The sequence below is a fragment of the Notothenia coriiceps genome, unplaced genomic scaffold (assembly GCF_000735185.1).
Source record: "Notothenia coriiceps isolate Sejong01 unplaced genomic scaffold, NC01 NC01_scaffold00018019, whole genome shotgun sequence".
In the NCBI taxonomy this organism is placed as follows: Eukaryota; Metazoa; Chordata; class Actinopteri; order Perciformes; family Nototheniidae; genus Notothenia; species Notothenia coriiceps.
This window is the reverse complement of record NW_011350720.1, coordinates 129488-139045: the sequence shown is the minus strand read 5'-3', so window position 1 is coordinate 139045 and position 9558 is coordinate 129488. Positions and strand designations below refer to the sequence as shown.

The following is a 9558-nucleotide window of genomic DNA, read 5'->3' as shown; positions in this document are numbered from 1 at the left end:
GTGTTTTCAGAGGACAGGAAAGGTGTAAAGTAGTGACAGATCATTCATTCCTAGGACTGCAGGTCCTACAGGGAATAATATATTTTCTAAGGTTTCTGTTTGGCTTAGAGGATACTGCGGCATGCATGCTTGGCTTTAAGGGCATGCTGTGACACTAGTGTTTAGCTCTTTGTTACCTAAAGTCAAGGCCAGGGGAGAAGCTACAAAAGCTCAGGCAGGCAGACAGCAGGCACTGTGGTTAAGGTTTTAGTCCCTTGAGTTCTGAATCATCTCTCTCCCGCTGGAGAAAAAGGAAAAAAGGCCAGCAAACGAATTTACTGTGGGCTTTGAGTTCGTTTTCCCTTTGTATTGTTTCCCAATGAAAATGCCTCAATGTCATTAGAAGGAAATGTAAAACAGACAATTTGCATGTATGATGTCTTTCAGTGGAAAAGAGAGGAATGAGGAGGAGCGAAAGCACAGCTGCCACAGTTCTGAAAGGGTCAGTGAGAGGCCCAGAGAGAGCAGTCACAGAGACAACAGCGAAGGAAAGAAAAAATCATCACACAGGTCTGACAGAGAAACAGACTCACATAGTCCTCATGAAAAAGCAATTACAAAAAGAATAGAGATATGATGATGATAATGTCATTGTCCTCCACAGCAGCAGAGGCAGCACGAGCAAGAGGGACGGTGGTGAGGACAGAGAAAGTCAGAGTAGACACAAAAATAAAAAGGCCAACAAATAGGAAGGACAAGGAGATCAACATGATGTTCTCTGCTGGCCAAGAGAGGAAATTAAAATCTGAGTGGCTTTCAGTTTCTCAATCTATTTAATGAGAGGACCTGCCCTTTGGCATCTAACTGTATCTATAAGAAATGTTGCATTGTGTAACATTTTAAAAAGTGAAGATTTTTATGTATGTATTGTGTACAAAATGTTTACGTTACACCTGCTTTTAGTCGATTTTGTTGAGTTGAAGTAAGGATTTTAAGTATGTATAAGTATTTTCTCTCACAACTCTCGTTTTCAAATGACTTTATTGATCATTTAACCAAATGTACCATCAGATATACTACACAGGCCGAAGCATGACAGATAGAACCGCAGCAGATGGGCCTCAGACCATCCACTGATACACAGAAACCAAGTCAGTTTTTTTTCTTAAAAGTAAGAAAATGTTGTAAGGCCTCCATAATGTCACCTAATTAAATATTATTTTTTAATATGTTATGAACACATTGATCTTTTTATTTTCTTAATATACTCTTTTTATTTCCAGTGGTTGGATAATCAAGCCATAGCTTCTGAAATAATAGAAAAAACCTCAACACAGACTACTACTTGGCAACGTGTCATCAGGTCAACAGATGAAAATGACAACCACTGTCAGTACAAACAGAATGGAGCCGATATTAAAAGGCCATACCACAAACAAACAAAATAAACGTATTACAAGTGCTTGGATCAGTACTTTTTTTTTTAGACACCCAACATTTACATTAAAGAAATGTGAGTCCAACTTAACGCATACCTCTAATATATAACTACTGGAATTGGCAACGTGTTGTGTCTCCTCTCGATCCACCCACCAGACTCACTGTATGCTGTGCCAGAGACGTTTGCTCTAAACAGACAATACCAACATTAAAGTCTGAAGTGGCTCAGCTTTGGATCCTCCCTGTTCAGCATTTAGGGGGGGAGGGGCAAGTTAACCTCTGGTAACAATCCAGTCTCATGTTTGTCCCTCTCCAAACTCCTGGAAAAAGTCTCAGCTGTCCATCAGAAGTGAGATATCCATACAGCTATAGCACTATTCTAAGCTTCTCCCACACAGCAAGCTTAGGGTGGTCAGAAAGTCCAAAGCTCTGAAGTCCAACATTCCTTGGTCCGTGCCACTGAAGATTTAGCACCGCTACAGCAGACTGCCCGGCCAGGAGACGATGGTCAGGGTGATCCTGCCCCGCAGCTCCTTTAAAAGGCGCACCAACGCTGTGTGGGTCATCCCCCATGTACTCGTCCCATTCACCTCCAGCAAGATGTCCCCACACCTACACACAGTGAGATGACCATACAAAAATTAGCTTGACTTATGATTATGTAAATTACCATAGGTTAAACCCAGACATTGTAAATACAGCTGTGTTGGAGCTAGTCCAAAACAGATTTTTCTCGTTAGCAACAAAGAGTAATATACATAGACTGCCTACCTTATCCTGCCATCGTTGTAGGCTGGTGTCCCCTCCACGATGGAGCGGATAAAAAAGGATTGATTGCAGTTGACCTCCTCCTGACCTCCCACGATGCTGAAGCCCAGACTGCCCGAAGTGCTCCGCCGCAGCACAATGTCTTTGCAGCAGTAGAGATGCCTGCATGGGCCAAGAAAGAGATTAAACACACTAATCTCTCAACTGCATCTTTAAATTGTATCTAGTGTATATCCATGCTGAGTGTGTGTGCTGGAGCTAGGTAGCTGAAACCGGCTCAGCTCAGAAAACAAAGGCTTCTTTTTTTAAGGTGTGACTTTTCCTTACAGAGAGAAGTGTAACAATGAGAATAGTTGAACTTCATATCTCATAAATATACCTCAAATGAAATTTACATTTAAATGTTTTTAGCTGCGCCAGAGAAATATACATTATTATTTCAGCAGCAGTTGTTTATCTCTGTCAGCATGCCACTGTCTTAAAGATTGAATTTCAAATATATTAAAAATCTGAACGTTTTTGATTCTCAGAAGTTCTACTGATACAGCAGCAGTGAATATTTAAGCTGAAAAGTTAGTTTGAAAGTATAATGAGTTTTCTCTTCCCAGCTGGCTCTGTCAAAATGTCCGTTGGCACCAGCTGGCAGAGGTCAAAAGGACCAGTGTTGAGGGGGGATATAATTATACTGGGCTCAGAAAAAAGGAGTGGAGAAAGTACAAAATGTAGATTTAGTGAGAACTGAGACATCAAGAGGTGCTCACCTGGGTAGCTGCAGCCATGACACCCAGATTGGTGAGTAATCATCATTGGGCACGGGGCTCTTGGTGCTGTCTGTGGGTGAAGGTGTGAGACAGGGCGGCATGGCGTGGTCCTGCATGCTGTCTTCTGGAGGACGCATCTCCAAGACCTTGAGCACTACGGGGGAGGAGGTGTTCTTCAAGTTGGCCACGGCTTCGCCTCGCGTCACCCCCGTCAAGTCCACCCCGTTCACGTTTAACAAGATGTCACCTGCGGGGGAGAAAGTGGACAGCACAGCTCATCCACTGCCCAGGGTTGCTGCCCTGATAAATGCTTTTCAAAAGACCTCGCAGTGCGGGGACTCATCATCTGCCTTTTTAATATTCAACAACCTTCCTGCTGCAACACAAAGGGATAGAAGCCAACGCCACCTGTGCTTTAAAAAGCCTCCTAGCGATGAGAGTGGTAGAGAGAAAAACAGACGGCATAGTCCAACCAGCTAATGAGCAACCCAAAGGACACACTTGCGATGCGCGGATATGCTAATACAAATGAAATATCTATTTCAATACACAAACGTATTTCATAACCACACAAACCGAGACAGCAGCTGTTGCTGTGTTGTCCCATAAGGATAAAGTAATGTGCACCTTGAACTGTGCACAGGTCAAACTGACTCAGATTTCTCTGTTTTTATGAAGGCTTTATGCTCACAGAGTTTTTCTCGTTGAGAGTCTCAGAAAAGGAATGAGTGTAATGACAGGCTAAATGTGTTTTAATTTAGATAGACTGGAATAAACCGTTAAAATCAGCTGAAATCTCTCACTCCCCTGCCTTCAACTGCAATATGGGATCTCAAGGCTACTGCTATTACATCCAGCTATTTTGGGGCCACTCTGTTTTGCTGTATTTCAGAGCTGACTGATTTCATATAATGATATGATGAAGCACTCCACAAATACTCCTCTGGAAAAGAATAAGTCCAGAGCCCTGCAATGCAAATGTTTGCTTGTGTAAGTTTGTAAGAGCCAATTTACGAGGTAGTGATCCACAGCAGCATCACTGAGGCTTTTGCTGGATGAATACACTTCATAATGAAACATGAATCTTAAGTGTTCATCAATCCCTCAGTTTGTTATATTCGAAGTATTCATCAGACAAAATCCATTATCGTCTGTCAGCCATAATGTGCGCTTAAGTAGAGGACAACCGCACAAAACTAAAAACAACATCCACTAATATAGTAATTATTTGCTCAAAAGCCCTGAACATTACAATCCTTTTAATCCTTGCAAATGACTTATATTCAAATTATTATAACAGTGTGCAGGTAAGTAATGGAAGAGACTTCAAGGGGTTCATTAGAAGTTCATTTTACCTTTGCGGATGGAGCCCTCCTGTCCCACCACTCCATCAGAGTCCACATTCGTGACGTAAATGGGGAGGTCCCACCCTCGGCTGGACATGCCACCCGCCACCGTCATACCCAGGGAGTCATACGGCTCCTTGGTCAGTGTTACTGTCTTCTCATAGCATGCAGGCTTCTGACAAGAGTCCTTTAGATGGGAAAGGAAACACACAGAGAAAGGGTTTTGCATTAATACCTTGTCCTATTTTATGTTCCACTTCCATGGCACACCTGTCGCATTGGATCACCACATTTTTATAAAAACATTAACTCAGTCCAAACATGATATGCACTTAATTGTTACATCAAGGGCACCTTCCATAGTCTACATAATGTAATTAGATTGCCAGGCAGCACATTTGCATATTAATAAAGGGCTGTTTTCTCTGGGACTAGCGATAGCCCCTTAATGATAGGAGAATTCATATGAATACCAGCCATGCTATGGGAACAGGAGTCCTTTGACACAGACACAGTTGCTATGTAATTGATGACCTCATTAGCATAACTGGTAATGTATAATATATGGTGGTTATTAGGATCAGGCAGCTCAAGTGCCTCTTCATTTTGTGTTGATGTTCGATGTAGAGCTACTGATTTATTCATGGCGTCCTGATGTGCATTTTGGTTTTGTGAACGAGGCTGTGTGGCGAGTTAGATTTTATTTACGACGAGTGTTTTTGAGTGTCACATGGGGGAGAGCGAGGGGGAGTAGAGACGTAGTAATGAATAAGGCATGGACACATTGAGGTTGACGGGATGTAGCTTGTGCAGCTTTGCTAATGTGCTGCATTCAGACATTTCTGCTGCGCCCACAGGAGGAGATCACCCGTAGTCACGTGTCTGACCCGGGGGCTCGACACTGCCGACCCACACACAGTAAGCTGTATGCTATGGATGCTGTGTAATACATGCTACTGTGATGGGACTATTTGTGCCAACATGTTATGACCATAAAGACCAGAGAGTATCCAAAAAAAAACGTTAAGTAAGGTGTTGGCATATTTTCTCCAGAGGGGGTTTCTAACCTGGCATGCTTTCAACACAATGATTAGTATATAATGTATATAAATATGAAGATAGAGGCAGACTAAACATACAAAATGAAAATATTGGGAAAAAGCTAACCTAGTTCTGTTCTAACTACTAGCACCTCTAAAGGTCAGTAACACATATATTTCGTTTTTTTTGCGCTTTGTTTTTTGTCTGGGCACTGACTTTGTAATTTAGTGAACTTTAGATGTGCTGGTAGTCACCTTGGAGCATAGGAAAAAAAACGTGCTTCTCCCTCCTATCTCGATGTCAGGAGCAAAGCTGTGGCATCGTATTAAGGCAAGGCAAGTTTATTTATATAGCACTTTTCCGCACGCGACAATGGAGAAAGTTCTGAGTCAGTATTCTAATCGGAGAATAGTCTCCTGGTGTAATTTTAAAATAAATCTGGGTGTCGTCTGCATAGATATGATAGCTTAGATCGTTGTTTTTAATAATTTGAGCCAGTGGTAGCATATAGATATTAAAAAGCAAAGGTCCTAAGATGGAGCCTTGAGGAACCCCGCATGACATATTTGTCAAAGTTGATGTGTAGTTGCCTATTGAGATAAAGTTTTTTCTGTCCTTTGAGTAGGTACTAAACCAATTTAGAGATGTTGCTGAAACTCCCACCCAGTTTTTTAGTCGGTCTAGCAATATGTTGTGGTCAACAGTGTCAAACGCAGCGCTGAGATCTAATAATACTAACACTGATGTTCTGCCACTGTCTGTGTTTAAATGGATGTCATTTAAGACCTTTTAAAGTGAATTCTCAGTGCTGTGGTTTGGTCGAAAGCCTGACTGGAACACATCAAAACCGTCATTTAAAAACATAAAATGACTCAACTGTTGAAAAACAACTTTTTCAATCAATTTGCTTAAAAAAGGAAGGTTTGATATTGTCCTGTAATTATCCATTACGGTTGTGTCTAAGTTATGCTTTTTTCGGAGCGGTTTAATTACTGCAGTTTTCAGGGCCTGTGGAAAAACACCTGAGTGAAGAGACTTGTTTACTATGTGTACTATATCCGAGGCCAAGCAATGAAAAACAGTTTTGAAAAATCCTGTCGGAATTATATCAAGGCTACAGGATTTATCAGACGGAATTGTGTCATGATGTCCGGATTGACTTTAGGTGGACACAGGGACAACACATTTGCTGTACCTGATGCAGAGGCACTGGCTGCCTGTCTAATTTTCATGATTTTGTCAGTGAAGAAGCAGGCAAATTCATTGCAGGCCCTGGTGGATAGAAATTCTGAAGCTACTGACACTGGGGGGTTAGTTAGTCAGTCGACGGTAGCAAATAAGGCACGTGAGTTGTTTTTATTTTTGGTAATGATGTCAGAGAAGAAAGATTATCGTTACTTTTGTATTTCCTGATTATAGACGCAGAGTCTCTCTTTATATATTTCGAAGTAAACTTGGAGATTTGTTTTTCTCCACCTGCGTTCAGCTTTTCTGCACTCAGTTTTTGCTGTTCTCACGGTCATGGCTTTTCTCCATGGAGATATTTTCTTGCTAGATACTTCCTTTGTTTTAATGGGAGCAATGGTATCCATGACATTTGTTATTTTAGAATTAAAATGATCAATTAGCTCATTTACTGAGTAGTTAGCAAGGGCAGTTGAGGGAGTAAAAATCTGAGCAAACATTTCCCGTGCATTTTCAGTTAAGTGACGTCTAGTGGTTACCTCTGTCTTAACAACTGTATGGACGGTAATAGAGCTCTCAAAGAAAACACAGGAATGGTCGGAGAGTGCTACATCAGTCACCACAAACTTAGCGATGTTCAGACCCTTTGATACAATTAAGTCCAGGGTGTGCCCCTTATTGTGTGTCGGACCCTTGACATGCTGAGTCAGTCCAAAATTGTCAATAACTTTAGCCCCTCTTTCCTGGGGATTGTCAACATGGATAAAACAGATTAAAATCACCAACGATGATTAAACGCTCAAAGTCAATACACACTATAGACAACAACTCGGTAAAATCCTCAAAAAAGCTTGCAGTAGTAGTGGTCTATAGATGTTTAGGAAAAGAGCTCGAGAGGAGCATTTCAACTGAAGGGCCACATATTCAAAAGAAGCAACGTTTCCATACATAGTCTGACATAAAAAAAACATAAAATCCAGATTGTGCTGGGTGATACAATCATTGATTAAAAATGATTTACCTGCTAAAGACCTGACATTTAATAGAGCCAGTTTAAAATGTGTTGATTACTATCAATCTACAATGCCAACAGGAAGAATAGACCAGATGGAGCCATGATAGAACTGATGAACTTTGTTAAATATCGACAAACTACAAAGATCCTATTTGGACTTTCTTTTTCCAACCTGAGTCAACAACACTTCTGTGGTATGTTGATTAAAACAAGAAATGAAAGTCGCTGCACTGGCATAACAAGCCTCGGTCAGTTGGGTGGCCCAGAGAGCGAGATGGCAGGCGTCGCGCATCAGCGAAGAGAACAGTTTCCTAGCAGTGGAAACATGAGCCGATATAATCTCAATCTCGAGAAACTGCTTCCAAGCCAACATTCAGGATAACTACATCAATCAGACTGCCGCCGAAAGGACCTGTTCTATTTCAGCTACTTGGAATTCCAACCGAGGCCTGCTTCTGGTTTGGGGGGTAATTTTGAGGCCGCACATGGGTAGACTTACAAGAAGACAACACAGAGTCAGGGGGTGGCTGCGCGGCTCGCGTCCTTCAAATCCCCCACAACATGCTTTGCGCACGGACCAATTCTCCCGCGGCCAAAGCTGTGGCGGAAAATGTAAGGCAGGCTCTCATATACGCACACCTGCACACTTGCTAGCTGTTCCACTCTTCGTTTTCGAATGCCAGGAAGGATTCTTGCCTGCTTCTGAACAAGTGACTCGGATAGACATGTGATTGAGAAACGCCGTTGCCCTGAATGACACTGCTGGAAAAGGGGGGTGTGTGGAAATGGAGTGAAATAGCCAGGGACACGTCTGAACAGCGTGCTGCATGTTAGCCGCTAGCTGCGGCTACCCAACCTGCTGGGGTGGGATTCCTCAGTGTTGAAGAGGGCGGGTCGGCCCCAGAACTAGATTACAATTGTCAGTGTTAAGGATCGAACCTGAGATAGAAAAACGGACTTTTCACAGCTCCGTAGAAATTAAAAAGTTTCTCAAAATCATTTTTCGTCAGCTCTGACTTTGGGGCCTGCTGTCATTCGACCCAACGTGGCTAAAGCTAACAGTGTTAACCTGAGGGGGACTGGAGGGTGCTGAAATGTGGGCGAAAGCTAACCTATGGCAAGTCGTTTGAGTATTAATCAATATCCTTGATATCAGATGGAATTGTGAACACTAGTGGCGTCTTTTATTACCACTTGTTAGATATGGTCCAACATGTTGGGAACTCTGCTTTACTAGTTGAACAAAATATTCTACTAGTCACTGTTTCTTCAGAAACTAGTGGCACTTTTGTCTGACTAGTTCCTACTACAGTAAGCTTGACACCAGGACAGCCCATTAGTGCACCAAAAGTCCCAACTTCAGCTTTTGATGAACTAGTGGCGCCTCGAACGTACGGGGTGACACTAAAAGTCTAAAAGTTAACTTCGTGTGCTGCAAAAGCGCTGACAGTGTTAACTACTGTAGTTAAAAAAAGAAAGCAGAGTTAACTAGTGCCAATACATTTAGCAAAGAGAGCAAAGTCCCTCCCCTTCCGGTCGGGACTCATGGGACTTATTTCGGAAAAAGTTTGTATTGAAGTCACTGGAGAGGAAAGATTATCTTGTTCGATCCCGTTGGAATTGGCCACGATTACACATATGATGTATGTCGAATCTTAAAAAATTCCATGTCAAAAAAGCACAGTTTTGGTCGTAAAGCTGTTGAAATATAAGACCTATGAAAGAATAACGCAAACAGAAAGACTACAAAATCCCAGATCCCGGCCTGCATGCTTGGCTCTTACGGAACCGACTAACTCCCCTTTTGTGTATGTACAGCGCTCAACATGCCCGACTGTAGTGATTTTACCCTCTTTTAATACTTGTTCCGCCTCATTCTAAAGAAAGAGATTAAATGTGCCAACGTGAAGCCGCTTGGTGTGTGTGCGAGAGACGGGGAGATGAGTCATTGAGCGGTTTCACCACAAAATGTTACTTCACAGTTTTACAACATTTTTATTTTTTCACTTTAAAATACTTTTAA

The 9558-nt window shown here is 42.1% G+C and overlaps 1 protein-coding gene across 2 annotated transcripts in view; it reads right to left on the bottom strand.

Annotated features, from left to right (window-relative positions):
- Window positions 1-1003: 1003 nt before the first annotated feature.
- lnx1 (ligand of numb-protein X 1) overlaps window positions 1004-9558 on the bottom strand; it is a 26930-nt gene continuing 18375 nt past the window's right edge. For both annotated transcript variants that reach the window (XM_010777326.1, XM_010777327.1), the window contains exons 7-10: window positions 4304-4481; window positions 2949-3195; window positions 2191-2349; window positions 1004-2031 (exon numbers count right to left, since the gene is read on the bottom strand). In XM_010777326.1, the coding sequence (XP_010775628.1) occupies window positions 1896-2031; window positions 2191-2349; window positions 2949-3195; window positions 4304-4481 (720 nt within the window). In that variant the 3' untranslated portion in view covers window positions 1004-1895. The remainder of the gene's footprint in view (window positions 2032-2190; window positions 2350-2948; window positions 3196-4303; window positions 4482-9558) is intronic.